Here is a 20,488-nt window from a genome sequence, read left to right as displayed (position 1 = left end):
TAATCAAATATTTTGGTGTGAGGCACTTAGATGAACTGCACTTGTCCTGATATTCACAAGGCTATCTGCAACCATGTTAGTTTTTCATCTGCGGGAATGCCCATGGACATCATACACGAATAAGATTTTTGAATTTTTGGATTAGCAATTATTGATATCGTCATCCGGCAAGTACACTGGCAATATGACAATGTTGATGGCAAGAAACGATACCAACTTCTCTTTCAGAAAATAAAAAGAACAAGTAAAGACAACATCTTTTGATATCGGCCATTTTACTTGCCGTACAATGATATGATCACCAAGGCAATTGTGACTTCCTGAGTATTCTGACATGATTAAGAATGTAGTGTAGAAGATAAGTGGCGGAGTGGATTTTGAAAGTAAGAGACTGACATCTATGACAAACTAACATTTGCAACGGAAGAAAGGAGAATGTTTAAATGTGTATGAAAGGAGAGCTGGGGCACGTTTCATAAAACTCGTTATGATAACAGATTTGCAATAACAGTTACAAGCTACTGAAATCCTTCAATCTGATTGGCTGATAGTAAATTTGTTATAGAAATTGAGCATTTGTTATTATAACAAGTCTTCATGAAACGGGACCCAGGAGTGGCTGAATGAGAGATGCAAGTTTGAAGAACAGAAGAGAGTGGGATCGGAATTGAGTTATCAGGGATGAAATCGAGGCTGGTACTTTCAAGTCACGAGGCTTCTGGAGATAAGAAAACCTTCTTCCATAGATTTTGTACATGTAGGACTCGTAAGAGTGACTTTAAGAACGACTGGTGATTCTTTCTTGTGGCAAATGATATTCATGATTAAATGTTCATTGGTTATTATTTAGCACGTAAGGTTCACCAGTCGTTCTTAACTTACGAACATCTTTATGAACTCCCACCAGGTCTACCCTCCCTCCCCCCTCTCTAACTTCCTGATCTACCCCCACCCCCCCCCCCTTCCCTCTCTATCTCTCTGTCTATACCTTCCTGATCTGTCCCCCCTCTCTCTTCCTTCCTGACCTACTTCCCCTGCACCCCCCCCCTCTTTATACCTACCCTATCTATTCCCTCTCTCTCATCCTTTTCTGTATCTTCCTCCAACTCTCTGCTTCTCTTGGTCTTCATCTTGTCATCCTTTCCCTCTCCCTTATCATTCATCCCCATCCATCTCTATCTTTCTGTAAAAAAAATATCCCACACACCAAATAATCCTGTTTTGAACATTTTATTATATACAGTCACATGTAAACTTCGCTTGCAATTACAATTCAATTAATTATCTTAACATCTATACCTGAACAAATACATTCTGAACATCTTGACTGATGACGTGGTTCTAAATGCTCCAGGAAAAGTTTTTATCTTCTATTAAAATCATCTAGAATACATGGAAGTGAACACTGTATGCTTGACACCTTACTTCAATGTTTTTAACCGTTTGATATTGGGTGATCGCAAGTTCAGTGTTGGTGTTGAAAGCACAATTTGGATTGTCTTTCACAGCTCCAAAATCTTATCTGAGTTTAAAAAACGGACCAGAGCAGTCTTTCATCAGGTGTTCACAAGTTACAAGCAACTTTACAAACAATTTCACACACGACTGGTGACCCTGTTTTTATGAGCTGAATGTGCGCCAAACAAAAGTTTGGTGCACAAGAAAGGATCACCAGTCGTTTGTACAGTCAATCATAATTTATGAACAATTTGAAGAAGCAGGCACCCACCTGAGCAGTGTTTCATAAAGGTATGCACAACTTCATGCATGATTGGAACATGTTCTTGGGCAACAAGTCACCTACTTTGAGATATATCACTTATCACAAGAAAGGGCGAACTGTCATTTGTTAAAGACATGCGAAACTTATGAACAGCTTTATGAAAAGGCCCCTAGATCATATTATTGGTACCTCGATACCAAGTAAGACTCATCACAAGACCAGTCCTGTTTATTTCTGTTGGAGCTGTGCTGATGTAAAAGTGGGCCAAACCCTGACAACGAAAGGTCATCACTTAACTTGAAATCATCCGTTCACCTTAAACTCAATTGAAATGTACTCTGGTATTACATGGAAACAAACTTTTAATAGCTCTGTTAGAGCTACACAAATAAATGTGTAACTTGCACCAAAAAGCATGTAAATATAAGAAGTGAGCAAGGTTTTGAAACAAACGCTTTAGCTCTTTGATTAAATCTCTGCCAAAATCATACCAAATATTATTGTTTGAAGAAAACATATTGATCCTAAATCCTGCAACATGCGACCAAAGATGGAATAAGATTTGTCCTGTATCAAATTACTAGAAGACATTATAAATAACAACAGACATGACGGAGCATCATCTTCAAGTGTCTGTGAATATATATATATTTTTGTGAGAATTCAATTCTTATAAATGGTTTAAGATGATATTCTCTGGCCCATTTCTCAATGTAATGTTTTCAACTCTTACTCTCCCTTTCTCCCTCTGTCACTCACTCTCCCTCTCTCTTTCTCTCTCAAACATATTTTAACACATTAACCTTTTTTCTCTCTGACAAGAAGCCAAATCAATTGCTATCATCATGCAGAGTGTTTGGATCTACTTCCAGAATTTCTTGATGGACATGTTCTTCTCTGAATCCTTCAGCATGATCTGGAAAAAAAAAGAATGAAAAAGAATTTCCATATTAAATCATACACCAACAAGAAAATGCGGAAATATATTACAGGAGGACGAACTGAATAAGTTGAACAGAAGAGGCTCGACAATGTGCGATCGCTTTTGGTATGTAGGTTTTTACAATCTTTGGGAGAATTATTACTGGGTGGAGAAAAGTGTTTAATACTACTGAATATGCAAAAAGAAACAATAGATAAATGAATCAATTCCTTGAAGTACGTACAACCGACCTCCTATATGTCAGACATCCCTGAATGAATAAATAAAAAGTATGGAATAATCTCCGCTTTGTGCTTCAAATGTTAAGGTGTTAACAATCTATCAAGTTTTCACAGATTGAGTAGTTCATTAAGTGAGACCTCTACACCCAAGGCAGGCTTCAGTCATCCGCCAAGGGTGGACTCAAACCAATGACCTTTGGTTCGACAGGGAGACACTTTACCGACTGAGCCAACTTCGCTCATCACCATCATCATTATCATTATCCAGTTATGAATTCTTACCTTAGCTACAGCCATCTCAAAGTCTTCTTGTGTAACATGGACCCTCCTCTCTCTCAAGGCATACATGCCAGCCTCAGTGCATACACCCTGTTCATTAGAAACAAAAGGATTGTCATGATATATCAACAAGATTTATACATGCAGCCTTCATCTGTTACCAGAGAAAAAGGCGCTATTCCATGCCTGGAAGCTTCTAAATGTGACTTACTAAGCTGATTAAAGGACAAGTCCGCCCCAACAAAAAGTTGATTTGAAAAAGAGGAGAAAAATCCAACAAGTAAAACACAGAAAATTTTATCAAAATCGGATGTAAAATAAGAAAGTTATGACATTTTAAAAATTCGCTTAGTTTCACAAAACAGTTATATGCACATCCTGGTCAGTATGCAAATTGGCAGACTGATGACGTCACCCACTCACTATTTCTTTTGTATTTTATTATATGGAATATGAAATATTCTAATTTTCTCCTCATTGTCAAGTGAAACAACCATTAATTTCTCCCTGAACATGTGGAATCAGCATTGTTAAATACTATATGGTTCAGTCAAGTTGGTCCTAAGTGTCAAATCTGTAAAAATTGAAATATTGTATTATTCAAACAATAAAAAACAAAAGAAATAGTGAGTGATGGACATCATCGACTCTCTCATTTGCATATCGCCGAGTTGTGCATTAAACTGTTTTTTGAAAAATAAGCGAAACTTAAAAATGTCATAACTTTCTTATTTTACATCCGATTTCGATGAAATTTGCAGCGTTATGTTTGTTTGATTTTTCTCTCTCGATTCAAATCAACAATTATCTGGGGTGGACTTGACCTTTAACCTGTAGGCCAAAAGCCCAAAAGAAATGGAAATTCAACGTTTTGTTGATTTATATATACTTTTACATTATTGTAGTTCCTGTCACTCACAGATGTTGAATGCAAGATTTGATTGTATATTCAATGACTGTAAAAACAGGGGGGTAGCTGTTGTAGGTCAATGTCTTTTTTGATGCTACCCACATTACTTAACGTCTTTTTTCTTTTTTGTGCATAATTTGTATACTTTATTTATCTGTTTCTTTGATTTTCCTCTTTTATATGAATTCAGTAGGCTTCGAGGGTTTCATTCTCCTTTAAAATCTCTGGTCATATCATCATATTACTTTCATAACTTACTTTTTTTATAAAATTGAAATCCTTTTCTTACCTTGACCTCTGCCCCTGAAGCACCTGGCATGAGTTCAGCAATCTTCCTCAGATTAATACCCCTAGTCAGATTCATCTTACGGGAATGGATCTTAAGAATGTCGAGACGGGCCGCTTCGTTTGGTGGAGGGAATTCAATCTTTCGGTCGATACGACCCGGTCTGAGGAGGGCGGAGTCCAGGATGTCGATACGGTTTGTTGCCATGATGACCTATTGGAAAAATAATAATAATAATATGGAAACTTATAAAGAACTTGATAAATTTGAAGCACTACATAACACCATCCCAGGCTCATATCTCAAATAAAAGATGTCAAATACATGAATTATAACAGATTAGGTCATTTGTAAGCAGACTCAATAAAAGAATACTAATAGATTTGAGGATGGAGAACATTACTCAATTTTTTTATCAGATAACTTTCAAGATTTTAACATTTGTAAAAATGTAACAAGTCATGTATTTTTTCATTTACCTGCTTTATCATAGCTAATTTATCAATCTGGGAGGTGTTTCAAAAAATTTGTCATCAATGGAAATTTTCAAGCTATGTTAAAAGCTATTGAAAAAGGGCCATTTCATTGGTCAAGAAATAATTTGACATACAATTCTTGCATTTGTTATTGATAGCAAATTCAAGGAATCCTCAGAACCTCTCCTTACCATGATGTCCTTTGTTACCTAAAATTCAACATATAATAATAATAATAGCCAATTTTTATAAAGCGCTTTTCCCAGAATGGCTCAAAGCGCGTTACAGCATATGATTACCCCGGTCATTGGATCCATTTCAATCCCGCACGAAAAGTGCACAATTTCCACTCCCTGGGATATATAATTTTTTCACGTTTTTTTGTTATTGACAATGACACTTCATGAAAGGATGAACAAACACTGCTATGAAAATACCATCCAACCAGTTTAAGAAAACAGGGGAGGGGGGGTGTTTCACAAAGAAGTATGACTTAGACTCGATGCTTAAATGCTGATGTGTACATAATATGTATCACACAGTCTTACTGATTAATAAGCAGTAGTGAGCGTCCTCTTAGCATGATTTGACCAATGCAGTGATGCCTTCTTCTATATCTAAAGGGAATTTAACCGCGACTATAAGTCATACTTAACTCTTTGTAAAACACCCCCGTTTATATTTATTATTTGTAATTTTATTCATGCATCTCATTTTTTGCGCTGAAAAGCAAGACAGTATCATCTGCATACATACAGTGGTGCTAAAAAGTTAGTGAACCCCTCCAGATAATGAACATATTAAAAAAGTGTTCAAGTACTGCTATCTTTTAGATAATTAATTGAGAAGTCAGGTGATAAAATATTGCATTCACGAAAGTTTGTTTCTCTGGGGTAGAAGAACATTGTAGTGTTGTTGTCTCTATTCAACACTCCGCATGAAGGAGTGCATTTTCTGGTGGGTTTCGTTAAATTTTTAGCACCACTGTATGTACTTGGCATTCCAGATGATTAAAAGCCAATGGTAGACTATTGATACAAATTACAAATATTAATGGCCCTAATATTGAGCCCTGTGGCACTAAAATTTGGTGGAATCACATATGGTGCACCATCTATCGGTTGAAGCAAACAGGCCAAATTTCTAACTCTGGGGTCGAGTGCAGGCGCAGGCAGCGCAGTGCTAGAGCACATAATGTGATGCTTCAAAAACGAAAACAATATGGGAAGAATTCACTAAAAAAGGTCTAAATTTCGCAAAGAAATATGCAGGCAAATTTCTCTCCCATCTCCTGGACCCGAGTAAATGGCATATCCGGTCGAGCCAAGTCGGCCGGTGCTGAATAATCGCATGCATGCACTTTAGTACTAGCGAGCGCAACAGATGTCGGCTTTTTTCCTATTAGGCATTGCAAATTCGGCCTGTCCGCTGCAACCGATAGATGGCGCACCGCATTGTGAATCCACCAAATTGTGACTGGGGCAAAATAAATGCCCTCATACCTTGATGTTCTTTGTAGCCTCAAAGCCATCCAGCTGATTGAGAAGTTCCAGCATAGTTCTTTGAACCTCACTGTCCCCTCCAGAGCTTCCTTCGATACGGGTGGATCCAATGGAATCAATCTCATCCATGAAGATGATAGATGGTGCATGCTCTCTGTGGATATATATATATAAGCAGGAAATTATCAAAAGCAACTGTAGAGACTGTTTAGAGGGTCGATAGTATGAATTATTTACCTGTATCAGACATGAGTTGGTCATTTACAAAACTGGGCCCGTTGCATAAAAGTTAATATTGTGGAGCGTTGTGGCCCAGTGGAGTAGTCTCCGGACTTTGAAACAGAGGGTCGTGGGTTCGAATCCCAGCCATGGCCTAATTTCCTTCGGCAAGAAATTTATCCACATTGTGCTGCACTCGACCCAGGTGAGGTGAATGGGTACCCGGTAGGATTTATTCCTTGAACGCTTTAGCGCCTATTGATGTGGCGGGTTAGCTACAGCCGGGGTAATAATATGATACCAAGTATCAATACACAGTTGAGTATATGGACAAAGTAACTGCGCTATATAAATGGACATATTACTATTATTACATGCAACATGGAGTCCTCAATTCTGATTTGCTGATGAGCATTGTTACCATGGTAATTACCACTGGATGGCAAAGTTTCCCTAATATTAACTTTTATGCAACAGGGCCCTGTACTGTCCTAATTTGAATTAATATTGGGAATGAGTGGTGTATTTTATATGTAATTTGCTTGGTCTCTCTGCGCCCCAACAATACACGTCATAATTGAAGGTAAGATTGCAATGGATATATATGTGTCCATGGGATGCTACCTTCTGTTTCAATGACAAAGCTTAGAGCTCCTGATATAAACACAAGACAATAAAACCCTATTCAGAAATGGAAAATTCTCAATTTTCCTGATTTAGCTCTAGATGTCTAATTTAGATAACAGTAAAAAAAAATATTGATTGGCTCTAGTTTCAGGAAACATCAACCATATTGAACGGTAGAATATAAACCATTTTGATTGGTCAGCTGATCAAAAAGAATATTTACCTAGCCATGACAAAGAGTTCTCTGACCATTCTGGAACCCTCTCCGATGAATTTCTGCACAAGTTCTGATCCCGACACTCGTATGAAGGTACATTCTGTGTGGTGAGCAACAGCCCTGGCTAGTAGAGTCTTCCCTGTACCTGGAGGACCATATAATAAAACTCCCTGGGTGGAAGAAAGGACAGAATGAAAAGTTGTTATTGTGCATTGACCACTCTCTACCCATGACATGGGCCTCCATAATGTAAATCTTAGCGATTGATCGTTTTGATAATTTCTATGATTTATTGCATTGATTAGTGCGTATGATCACTTGGGAAAATTAGCCCAACAATCAACCGCTAAGCCTTATGTTACCCATAGAATGACATTACTTCAATACAGCATGTGCCTTATCAGGATAGCCATAAGTGAAATGATAATATAGAGGGGTTTATAAACATATATGTAAAGCATTACATTGCTATTATCATCATCATTTAAAGGAGTATTGCTTAAATCACAATGACTTGAGCCTTTGAAAACAAAGAGAATTTCATAAAATGTAACACACAAATAATTGATCTTGACCCAGTCTCATTAAAAATTATAAAACTTTGGTAGTAATTCTAAAAATTTAACCTATGTGTATATAAGGTTAACACACTTTGCATATTACAGCTATTAAAACTCACATTAGTGGAGTAAAGTAATTTTTAGACCAGAATATGCAAAACAAACTCTCCTAAGTCAAGCATATTCAGGTGGTCTCAAAGAGATTCGACGTACGGAAAGTTGAAAGTAATCAGTTGTCTCCCAATAAGCATTGAATTTCTTACCTTTGGTTGTGCAATACCTAAGGCATCAAAGAGTTCTGGATGCTTGACTGGCAGTTCAATGACCTCTTTAATCTCCTTGATCTGTTTGTCTAGACCACCGACCATCTCGTAGGTTGAATCAGGGACCTTCTCTACCATCATCAAACTGACCAGAGGGTCAACCTAAGAGACAGTAGTTTCCATAGTTACTTTATCCTGATTACACATTTTACACACTGGCTCTGCATATAAAGAATTCTCAATTTCTTACACCATTCAAGGAGTGACTAAGTCTAAGAGTGTACCTTTTCTAATTTCACCACTTTTATATAAATATGTTTGACCCCGACTTGCGTTTTTGTCCTACATTTCTTCTTCTGTTTTATGCCTTTTGTATCTTACTGAAAGGTCATTATAAGTAAATTGTAAAATAACATTTATAATATAGCACAAAGCATAAAGGTGCAAGTTTTGACAACAAATAAGAATACTATCATCAATACTCAGAAAAACCAATTAACTTCTGGTACTAGGCATATTGTAAGAAGCTTCACCCAAAATTCACTCAAAGAGTTTGAATAACAAAATAATTGCATTTGTTTAAATTCTTTTTATTTTCTGAGTCCCACAAACTGTTAATTTTTTTTTTAATTGTACAGTGGAATGCTCCATAATATGAAATTTTAATTCTGAAATACAAAAACACAGGCTTCTTTCATTTAAACAACTGCCACCAATAGAAAAAAATATTAACAATCCTGCAATCATTACATAAATTTGAACAATTTGGTTGAATTACCTTGTTGGGTAAGATTTTATGCAGTGTGTGGCTATCATTACGTAGTGCTACTCTGCAATTGGGTTGGACGTCGTTGATGTCAATTGATTTGTCGATGTCGACTACAAACTTGCCCTCCGGGTGCACCTGGAAAAAATCAATGCAAAAGAGAAAAAAATAACTTTTAAAAATTACATCAATGTGGAAGAACATACAATATACTACAAAACTGGGGCTCGTCTTACAAAGAGTTGTGATTGATCCGATCAATCGCAACTATGGAAAGCCAGCAAAGTCAACATATAAAATGCATGTTTGTTCAAAAAAATTTCTAGATATGAATGCATATCCATAAATTCATTGATTTCTTGACAATTGATGTGTTCTTCTTTGTTTACGAAGGACATTTTGCAAATTTTCTGTAGAAAAAATTATGACACTGATAGATTTCCATAGAGTTACGATTGATTGGATCAATCGTAACTCTTTGTAAGACGGGGCCCTGATGTTTCCCAAATATTTTGGTACCACACAAGGTGGGATACATTTACAAAAATTTGAATTACACGATTGATTGCTAGATTGACTGCATATTATCTGAAGCATGAAATTAATAATCTATTATTTTGAGAAAAATAAAATGTCCAAGGCCTTTAAAAATGAACTTTTTTTAATGGGACACACATACTGGATTACCGTAGGGCACCAAGGCCTCAGACCACAGGCAAAAAGGGCACTTTAGGTCTTTAGTCTTCAAATATTTTGAAGGGCATCAAGGTCATACTGAGGCAGACCTGCCAACCTTCCACAACCAAAAAAATGTATTCTTATAAGGAAAAAAAAAGTATTTTTTGACAAAAAAGAGTATTTTTAAAAATTTGTCTCAATGTAACAATCGCCGGCCTGTTGTAGTGAGATCGGTGACAAAACATGTGAAATGACTCTACTTGAAAACTTGATAATTCACCCTTTTAAACATGTGCTCGTAGGCAAGAATTTACTTGTTCTTTTCATGCAACAAGTTAATGGCCCGACAGCGATTTTTACCGGTCTGGGACTGTCGGACCGGCGCTAGTGTCACGCGCTGTGTATAATACATACTCCATGATCAGAAATTTAAAAAAAAAGTAACAAATCACACAAAAAAGTATTGGTGTATTTATAGCTAAAAAGAGGAACAAATACTCTAACAAGTGGAATGCCTCTGGCCGTCTCACCTGCATCACGCTATTCAATATAGCAGCAGTGCTGATTTTGAAAACTACTATAACTCGCACAAGATGTTCAGTGATACTTGGTTACTCTTATTTCCACGTTTTATGAACTAGACCAATACACTTATAGAGATATGATGGCAATTCAACAAATACCCCCAACGTGGCCAAAGTTCTTTGACCTTACATGACATTTGACCTTGATCATGTGACCTGAAACTCGCACAGGATGTTCAGTGATACTTGATTACTATTATGTCCAAGTTTTATGAACTAGACCAACACACTTTCAAATTTATGGCTGTAATTCAACAAATACCCCAATTTGGCCAAAGTCATTGACCCTAAATGACCTTTGACCTTGATCATATGACCTGAAACTTGCACAGGATGTTCAGTAATACTTGATTACTATTATGTCCAAGTTTCATGAATCAGATCCATAAACTTTCAAAGTTATGATGGTAATTCAACAGATACCCCCAATTCGGCCAAAGTTCATTGACCCTAAATGACCTTTGACCTTGGTCATGTGATGTGAAACTCATGCAGGATGTTCAGTGATACTTGATTAACCTTATGTATAAGTTTCATGAACTAGGTCCATATATTTTCTAAGTTATGATGACATTTCAAAAACTTAACCTTAGGTTAAGATTTTGATGTTGATTCCCCCAACATGGTCTAAGTTCATTGACCCTAAATGACCTTTGACCTTGGTCATGTGACATGAAACTCAGGCAGGATGTTCAGTAATACTTGATTAACCTTATGGCCAAGTTTCATGAACTAGGTCCATATACTTTCTAAGTTATGCTGTCATTTCAAAAACTTAACCTCAGGTTAAGATTTGGTGTTGACGCCGCCGCCGCCGTCGCCGCCGCCGTCGGAAAAGCGGCGCCTATAGTCTCACTCTGCTATGCAGGTGAGACAAAAAGGGAACGGTTGGCATGTCTGCTGAGGTCACCAAAGGCCAAGGCCTTGGATTGATTCAAGCCTTGAATGTGAAGAGTCTCTTAGTATGATTAAGGCTTCTTGGGATAAATCTAACCTTCACAAGGACTTTTTTCTTGTCCATAGCCTTGACGACTTCTCCGACATGGGATCCCTGTTCTTGAAGAAGCTGCAACTCCTCCCTCAGCATACGAACTGTAAAATACATGAAAAGGATATATCAGTCACTTCAAAAGAAAGTTTTGCCAGTGGAAAGAGCACGAACCATAGCCCTGAGAAATTAGGTAAACTGAATTAGAGGCCGATTTGTGATATGTTTAAACTTTTGTGCTCCTGATACAATAAAGCATATAGTGAATTGCGCCATCCAAGCTTGAGTTAATAAAATACAAATATTTGTTTGGTTTCCTCTTCATTCTCACTGTACAGTAGATTTGATACACGGTGACAATAATATTCTTCTTTTATAAAGCACTTAATACATCAGAACATCGTACCTAAGACGCAGACCTGCCAACCTTCTACAACCCAAAAAAGTATTCTTATAAGGAAAAAAAAGTATTTCCTGACAAAAAAAAGAGTATTTTTAAAAATTTGTCTCAACGTAACAATCGCCAGCCTGTCGTAGTGAGATCAGTGAAAAAAAACATGTGAAATGACTCTAACTTGAAAACTTTATAATTCACCCTTTTAAACGTGCTCGTAGGCAAGAATTTACTTGTTCTTTTCATACAACAGGTTACTGGCCCAACAGTCATTTTTACCGGTCTGGGACTGTTGGATCAGCGCTAGTGTCACACACTGTGTATAGTACATACTCCATGATTGGAAATTTAAAAAAAAGTGACAAATCATACAAAAAAGTATTGGTGTATTTATAGCAGAAATTAGGACCAAATACTCTAAAAAGATAACGGTTGGCATGTCTGAAGACGGTGCTTCACAGAAAGATTTGTTTCTTCTATCATAATTTCAAAGTGTGTGGTTGATACAAGATCTCACCTTTAGCATTGAGTTCATTTCTCTGTGCTTCTAATCTCCTCAGATTCTGTGTCTTGTCTGTCACGACCATCTACATTGCAATGGACAAAATAGAAAACAAAACGAAGTTATACAAGAACACCTCTTCGGCTAGTCCTCTTTTATTCTTCTTTCTCTCCTAGCTCCTCCTCCTCCTCTTTTTTCAATTTTCATTTCATCCTCTGTCTTATTTGTCATATATCTGCTAATCTTTCAAATTGCCAAAGGGCATTCCAAGGTTAAGAGAAAGTACATTTTTCTAATACCCCCAATCATATGATTGATAGGGGACTTTAACAATTGTCTCTGAAAACACGTTTTTAGCACATTTAATTTTAAGTGAAAATTTAACAAGGTAATCTCTAATTGTTTGATCAAGAATCAATGAAATAAAAAGAGAGAAACAAATATACAAAAACATATACCACAGACCAACGATAATCTAATAAACAGAGTAAGGAAACTTTGAAGTAAAAATAGAGGTTTTGAATTTGAGTTACGCATGCAACTCGACTAATATTCATTTTACTTCTTCTTCTTCCAGATAGTGCTGCTTCAAGGTGAAGATGATAAAAAAGTGATTGTGTGCCCAAGTTTTATTAAAATTCTGTACTAGAACATTCAACATGTGCATTTTTTTGTTTTTGTTTTTTATTTACTTTATAAGCTTATAGTTTTGGTTCCATGACATTTACTCAGGGGACAACTGCTTCGTTGTGAATTCCACACACTAATGGAATCGCCAACTTCAACCCTGGATCTAAACAATATACCCTATCAAAGAAGACCTAAACCAGGGCTCCACACTAACCCTTTTTTTTCTACTGGTCCTACCTGTTCATGTCGGACCAGTAGATACCCATTTTTTCAATATTTTACTGGTCCGAACCTCAAATATACTGGTCCCCAAAAAATAAAGAAAAATATAAAAAATACTTAAGTTTATTTTGCTTTCTTTTATTGCTTTTATTGCCCCCCCCCAAAAAAAACAAAAAAACATACAAACAAGCAGTACACAAATGCAACATAATTCATGAGAGCCATTTTTTAAAATGCCAGAGCCATTTTTATAAAAAGAGGAGAAAATATCATTTGTATCAGTTTGATATATACTGTATTTGTAACTAGTCATGTCAGACCAGTAAATCTGGCTATTTTTGAAAAGTAACTGTCCCAACAGCAATTTTTACTGGTCTGGGACCGTCGGACCGGTGCCAGTGTCGTGAGCTGCCTAAACCTAAAATAAAACCCTATTGCAACCATAACCCTATACTTAGACGAAACAAAGCCCGGAGCAACTGTCACAGGAGCGAATGTGTCACCAAAATTTACCTGCAGTTCCTCAATCTTTGTTATGTAATACCGCTGAATGCCATCCTTGCGGCCGGACTCCTCTACTTCCATTTTCTAATAAAGGAACGAGAGAGAAAGGGAGACAGAAATAGAACAGCATAAACATTAGTGAATCTTGCAATTTGTGCATTTTTAGTACACGTAGACTAGGACAAACTCCCTTTAATTTCTTTAGTGGAGGAACTTAATAGTCTTTCCAATGATGTTCACAATTAATGGTGTTAGAAAATCAAACTTTCTTAGCCAGCCCCCGCCCCACCCTTTTGGATACATATTCATATATTACAAACGAAAATGCATGTTAAATTCCAAGAATCATACAATACTTGCATCAGCCGATAAAAATCATGATATACGATTTATGATATTTATCATATTGTACGATTCATGAAATTTATCCGCCGATGCAAGTATTTTTTAAAATCTAAGTTGGCACTGCTCATGATTTTGCCGCCCTCTATAGATGCGTCGCTAGGATGCAATCACACAGAAGACAAGATGGCGACAATAACATCTGTAAGTAAAACGCTCCTCTACTTTTAATATTTTCACTTATTTCAGCATTATTGCACCATAAAAACAAATGAATGTAGGCTAAAAGTTGCAACCTATTATTGTAGCCCATCAAATGGCCACAGAAAACGAGTATGGAGCAACATTGCTGTCTCCAAAATACGGTTTGTGTGGGCCAATGCAATCCTGCCCCAGGCTCAAGCAGAGCAAGCCTATGTCAGTAAATGACTTTTACTCTCCAGGAGCCTCCATGCTATCTCAGCCATGGGAGACAGTCTCCCATGCAATGGCCGTGTGCCTCTACTGCAGACGGCTGCCAGCTGTCGTCCGACTCTGTCTCTGACTCACTCAGTTAGGGAGTTCGGTGATTTTTTGAAATCTTGAAGAATCCCAACAAATTTGATATCATTGGAAAGCTTGTGAAATAAGAAAAATAATGGTGCTTCATTTAACTCATTGTCTGATATATTGACGGAGATATTCCAATTTACAGGGGAAAATATGCAGATTTTGTTCTGTCAATTTTTTTTTAAAGGCTTGTTTGAGTGGGGGAGACAGTTGCTTTTTGAAATCTTGAAGGAATCCCAACAAATTTGGTACCAATGGAATGCTTGTGAAATAAGAAAAAGAATGGTGCATAAATCGACTCATGATGACAAATATTGACAGAGATATTTCTGTTTAAACGGTAGAATGTGCAGATTTTTTTTACAGCAAAAAGTAGATTTTCATAACTTACACAAAATGCAATGAATGGGACTGTGCGATACTTTTTTAAAAATTGCAATGCGCTGCTATGCGGGGCAAGGCATTCCCTTGAATTATACATCATTTTATTCATTAAACTTCAAAGTTTCTCATGGTATAGGTTTCTATAGGGTTTTTCCTCCTCCTTTAATGGCTTCATATTTGTTTTGTACATGGGTGCACAGACAGATACAAATTCTGAAAGTGGCATTTTCACCCACCCAAGGGTTCATTACATGCCGCCGCACACAGAAAATTCAAGCCATAGAAGTCGTGTGTTGTGGACCCAAGAAGTGAGATCCCAGCACGTGCGACCCACTAGTTAGAAATCTACTGCCAAACGCGGTTCGTGGTGCGAGGTTAGTATACTAATACTAACCTCGCAATACGTGTGAGTGATTTTCACCGAACTCCCTAACTCAGTCACCCAATGGTTCATTACATGCCGCCGCGCACAGAAAAATCAAGCCATTGAAGTCGTGTGTTGTGGACCCAAGAAGTGAGATCCCAGCACGCGCGACCCACTAGTTAGAAATCCACTGCCAAACGCGGTTCGTGGTGCGAGGTTAGTATACTAATACTAATAGGGTGTCTGGAGAAAAATATTATTTTTCTTATTTCAAGAAAATATCACACTTTCTTTGTGAATTTGAAGAGAAATGACCTTCAGACCGACAGAAATGTAACATTTTTTTTTTTAATCCGATTATTGGCTGCAAAAAAAGAAGAATGAAATTAGGCCTAGGTCAATTTTCACCATTTCTCTGCCATAGACTGTGTAGTTAAGAAATGGACACACACAAATCCAAATTTTTAGCTTCCGAGAGCTGTTATAAATTTATTATTAATGCCAAAAACTTGTCCATAAAGAGTCCAATAGGATTTTTTATGCTCTTTCTGATGGTATGATTTTTATAAAGATTTGGAAACCAGATCACAATGAAAAATTGCGACAAAGTGAAAAAATTGTGCAAAACAGAAATTTCATTTTTCCCATAGAAAACGCATGGGGAAATGGCAATCTCAACACACACAAAAATAAGGGTTTGCAATTTATCTCTAAATCCTTATTTAAAATGATCATATAAACTTGTCCTTACTGTCAGTGTTAAAAGAAGCCCCTGAATTTTCTCTTTCCATACATGCCAAACACAAGTTAATAATCAATTCAGATCACATTTTTCTAGTAGCCTGAACTTCCCGAAAAAAATGTGCCATATTTTCCCCTAAATCAGCCTCTCTTATGCTGACACTTTTCAATGTGGCTTCAGACACCCTATAGCAAGGCTCCACATTAACTTTTTTTGGTGGTGGCCCGTTCGGGCCACCAAAACCTTCAAATAATTTTTTTTGGTGGCCCGATATTAAAGTTTGGTGGCCCGAAAAATATAAAGAAAAACATTAATTAAAAATGAATAAAACAAACTTATGAAATATTAATTCTGCAGCCACTACCACTAAGTTACTTTCACTTTGTACATCTTGTATGTAAATCTTGTTTGCTGTTATTTTACTTTGCTAATTGATTTGTGGTAATATATAAATTGTTCTATCATTGTAAATATGAAATGATTGAGTATTGTTCCCAGGTTGTGTGGACTTTTTTTTAATCTCCATATAGACACACACTCATAATAGTAAAGTAAATAAATAGTGCATAGCAAACTCAGATAGATGTACAAAACAATGAATTTTCCCTTCTTCTTTTTTGAATCCTAAAACCTACATGTAGATTATGCAGGCCCCAAATCCAGTTTATTTTCCAGCATATTATAGCAGGAGAAAATCACAGAAAAATATGCTGCAAAATTAGATCAATGCATAAAAGGGGGAAACAAACAAAATAAATTTTTAGAATAGTATATTAAAACAAGAAAACAAAAATAATAAAATAAATAAGTGAAATAAAACAAAAGAAAGGAAATGGAGAAAGAAAAAACAAACAGGGGAAAAAAAAGAACATAAAAAATTTAGAGAAAAAAACAAAAGAAAATGAAAGAAAAATTAATAAAACAAAATTAATGAAAATGGGGAAAATTATTATCATTATTACTATTATCTTTTAGTAGAAATATATTATTTAATCAGGCATATTCAATGGGAAGGGGCATAAATGGTTTAACCACTATAAAAAAAATGAAAGAAAAAAAATAAGAAAACGGCAAAAGTTATATCTGGAAAAAACAGTGTGAGAAAAGTCCTTCCCTATATTTGCCAAAATGCTGGAAAAATTCACATTTCATATCAATGAAATGCCTTCCCAAAGTATTAACTTCCTCAAGAGTGGTTTAAGAAGTCATTTATAAACAAGAAAGAAAGAAACTGTCTGTTTATTTTTGGCTAGAAAAGACACAGCTTCGAAAGAAACAAAGTATCAACATACATACAAATGCACATGTGGGACTGTGATGTACTCACCTATGTGTTTTATGTGTATTAATGCATTTGGAAATCGGTCTTTTTGATTCAAAAGAGAGGTCATAATTCTTCTTTTTAATGCTTGCAAATAAACAGGTTACACCAAATTTTAGTAATATGGACTGTAGTAGGGCATTTCATTGGTGTAAAATGTGACTTTGACGTAGATTTTCAAAGTTCTGTGGAAGATTTCTGAGCAGTAACATTTTGTATCGCAGCTCCCTAAGTCTGAATAGTCTGCTAGCACACAGCTAGCTGCAGTGGTTTCATGCATGCAAAGCTCATGCTAGACGGCCAGCACGGCCGGCTGGATAATAGTTACTGTATGCTATAGCGGCAGGCCTACATACTGTCATGACTATGCAATCTTTGTGTGTGTGTGTATTTGTGTGTAGATTAACAAAAAGGGCGCATGACGAATTGGCTTGCAATTTGAACTGTAGAAAGTTGATAAATGCGTGCAAAATCGGGAGAAAAATTGCGCTACTTTGAAAATTATTGGTTGCCCGATTCGGGCCACCAAAACTTAACATTTTTTCAATAATGGTTGCCCGAGGTGAATTTCTGGTGGCCCCGGGCCATCGGGCCACCGCTAATGTCGAGCCTTGCCTATAGTATACTAATAACCTCGCAATACGTGTGAGTGTGACTCAGTCTGACTCTGAGTAGTCTGACTCTCTGAGCATGCTGAGTGAGAGCAGAACCGGAAGATTATCTTTTTTTTTTTAAATAAGCTCGGATCAAGTACCCAAATCCGCGCTGCCCCCCCCCCCCCACCACCCATCACCACCTTCTTCTTTTTTGTATCCTTCCTCCGTTATTGTTTTAGTACATCACACCACCTCCGCTCTTACTACAGTCCGAGGTATAGAAATTCACGTCTGTGACTATGTGCGAGTCGATTTCTCAGCTCAGACCCTCAGTCAAAGAAGCTAGAGAATTTGCCCCCTAGAACTCGCATAAATCACCCTCAAACACACATAAAATGTAAATCAATATTTAAAAATCACTCAATTTTCGTGGCACATATCACAATCTGATCAACAACTTGACAATTCAGTTATCTACCCTTCGAGAAAACAAAGCTCACTTACCTCCATGACCATGATTAAACAATTTTTTTTACTTCTCACTATAAAAATTGAAACGTAGAGGGATATCTTGCCTCGCTCGCGCTCGTACTTTTCATTAGTTCAGTGCCCCGCCCCCCCAAAAAAAAAAAACTAGATAATACCACTGATCTCTCCCCTTAGTGGAGAGATCAGTGGATAATACGTGCATCTTCCAGAACTAAATAAAACCCTTGCTTGATTCAAACATCTTTTTAATGTAATTAAAATACCAACGATATTAAAGGGGAAGTTCACCGCAAGGAAAAAAAAAAAACCACTAGGGCCGAAAGGTTGGAGAAAAATTAATTAGAGATTAAGAAAGTTACTAGAAATTTAAGGCTATTTTTTTTAATTTGTGATGTCATATAAGAGCAAATGCCCTATATGAAGAGCTCAGTTGCAAAAGGGTTTAGGTCCATTTTTCAGCAAATTTGATTTTTTTTTTTGTCTCAATGTATAGATTTTTAGTAGCTCTATAAGATTATACCAAAGAAAAGTTGAAATTCCCATTAAAAAGTGGCCGAAAATGGCATAGAAAGGTCACTTTTTTCAATGGGTTAGGTCCATTCAGTTTGGTTGCAAAAGGGGTTAGGTCCACAATTTTTTTTGGGAAAAGAATATTAAAAAAAATATGAAGACAGGTAAATTTCTTTTATACCCAATTTTATGTTCACATGTAGGGTATCAGGAAAATTTAGTTTTGCATAAGAATATTGCAATATGGGAGAATTTAAAAAAAAAAGATTTTCTTAGAGTGGACCTAACCCCTTTTGCAACCAAACACTTCTGAAGAGCTAATTTGTCAAAAGGGGCTTGGGTCCATTTTTCATAAATTTTATTGCTTTCTGTCTCAAAGTCTATTGATTTTTAGTCGCTCCGATGATACCAAAGAAAGTTTGAAATTCACATTAAAACAAGAATAAAAGTGGCAAAGAAAAATAACTTTTATTATTCAAAAGAGATTGGATTCATTTCAGTTTGCTTGTTAAAGGGGTTAGGTCCACAATGATAAAGTTTGAATAAATGAAATTGTTGACAGGTAGATTTCTTTTATACCCAATTTTATGTTCACATGATGGGTACTAGGGTACATCATGACAATTTATTTTCTCATAAGAGTATTGCAGTAAGTGAGAATAAAAACATGTTTTTTCTCGGAATGGTCCAAAGTGGACCTAACCCCTTTAGCAACCAAACTCTTATTGAGTTTTTTGTCATAGAAAATTGATGAATTTGATTTTTTGATAGTTCATGATGACTATAAAACAATGTTTTTTTTTTCTTTCCAAAAAGAACACCTACAGAATAATGAAAATGTAGGCCCCTATTATATCAAAATCACGGGATTAAATTTAATATAGGATTGCAAGGTGCACATTACACAAATATAATCATGACCGCATAGCTGGTTAGAAGTTTTCATTTTTCTGCAACTTTTTCCACAAGTTTTTCAATTTAACAAAGAAATATAAACAGAGTAGCCTACATGACAAAATATCTGACAATTAAAACAAAGAACAATTTTGTTTTGTCTATAACGATTTAAGAAGGTAAAAGTTAATTGCAGGGGTTGCCAAGTCAAGTTAAAGGGCAATCCAACCATGTTCATTAATGTTATGCGGGAAAGGAGAAAAATAAGTTAAACAGACTGGTGAAAGTTTAAAATCGGACAAGCAATAAGACAGTCTATTTTAAATTTTAGATTCCTAAATGACCGTGAATTTCAAATTGGCAACTGGGTAAGTAAATTATGGCAAGTGAGGGGAACGACAACCGTCCTATATTAAAGGTCAAGTCCATCCTAGAAAAATATTTATTTGAATCAATAGAGAAAAATCAAACTATATATAGCATAACACTAAAACAATATTATTCATCAAAATCGGATGTAAAATAAGAAAGTTATGACATTTTAAAGTTTCACTTATTTTTCACAAAACAGTGATATGCACAACTCAGTGACATGCAAATGAGACAGACAATGATGTTCCTCACTCACTATTCCTTTTGTTTCTTTATTGTTTGAATTATACAATATTTTTTTTTACAGATTTGGCGATAAGGACCAACTTGACTGAACCACATAGTATTAAACAATGCCCATTCCACATGTTCAGGGAGGAATTAATCGTTGTTTCACTTAACAAAGAGGAGAAAATTACAAAATTTCATAT

General features: G+C 36.2%; 1 protein-coding gene across 1 annotated transcript; it reads right to left on the bottom strand.

The window, feature by feature from the left end:
- Window positions 1–1,214: 1,214 nt before the first annotated feature.
- LOC129274963 (26S proteasome regulatory subunit 8) lies at window positions 1,215–18,511 on the bottom strand. Its single transcript, XM_064108170.1, has 11 exons — window positions 18,297–18,511; window positions 13,504–13,578; window positions 12,154–12,223; window positions 11,249–11,346; window positions 9,005–9,130; window positions 8,227–8,388; window positions 7,410–7,573; window positions 6,341–6,494; window positions 4,366–4,575; window positions 3,170–3,256; window positions 1,215–2,639 (listed from the first exon to the last, which is right to left on the bottom strand). The coding sequence occupies exons 1-11, from the start codon at window positions 18,306–18,308 to the stop codon at window positions 2,586–2,588; spliced, it is 1,212 nt and encodes a 403-aa protein (XP_063964240.1). The 5' UTR covers window positions 18,309–18,511; the 3' UTR covers window positions 1,215–2,585.
- Window positions 18,512–20,488: the final 1,977 nt, after the last annotated feature.

Source organism: Lytechinus pictus, chromosome 13 (genome assembly GCF_037042905.1).
Source record: "Lytechinus pictus isolate F3 Inbred chromosome 13, Lp3.0, whole genome shotgun sequence".
Lineage (NCBI taxonomy): Eukaryota > Metazoa > Echinodermata > Echinoidea > Temnopleuroida > Toxopneustidae > Lytechinus > Lytechinus pictus.
This window is presented reverse-complemented; position numbering and strand designations above follow the sequence as displayed.

Bases quoted from the DNA above. Each gene is read 5' to 3' on its own strand.
- LOC129274963 (XM_064108170.1), bottom strand. The intron at 9,131-11,248 runs GTTAGATTTATC...GATTTTTTCCAG, and splicing joins AGAAAAAAGTCCTTGTGAAG to GTGCACCCGGAGGGCAAGTT. The intron at 7,574-8,226 runs GTAAGAAATTCA...TCTTCCACCCAG, and splicing joins TAGGTATTGCACAACCAAAG to GGAGTTTTATTATATGGTCC.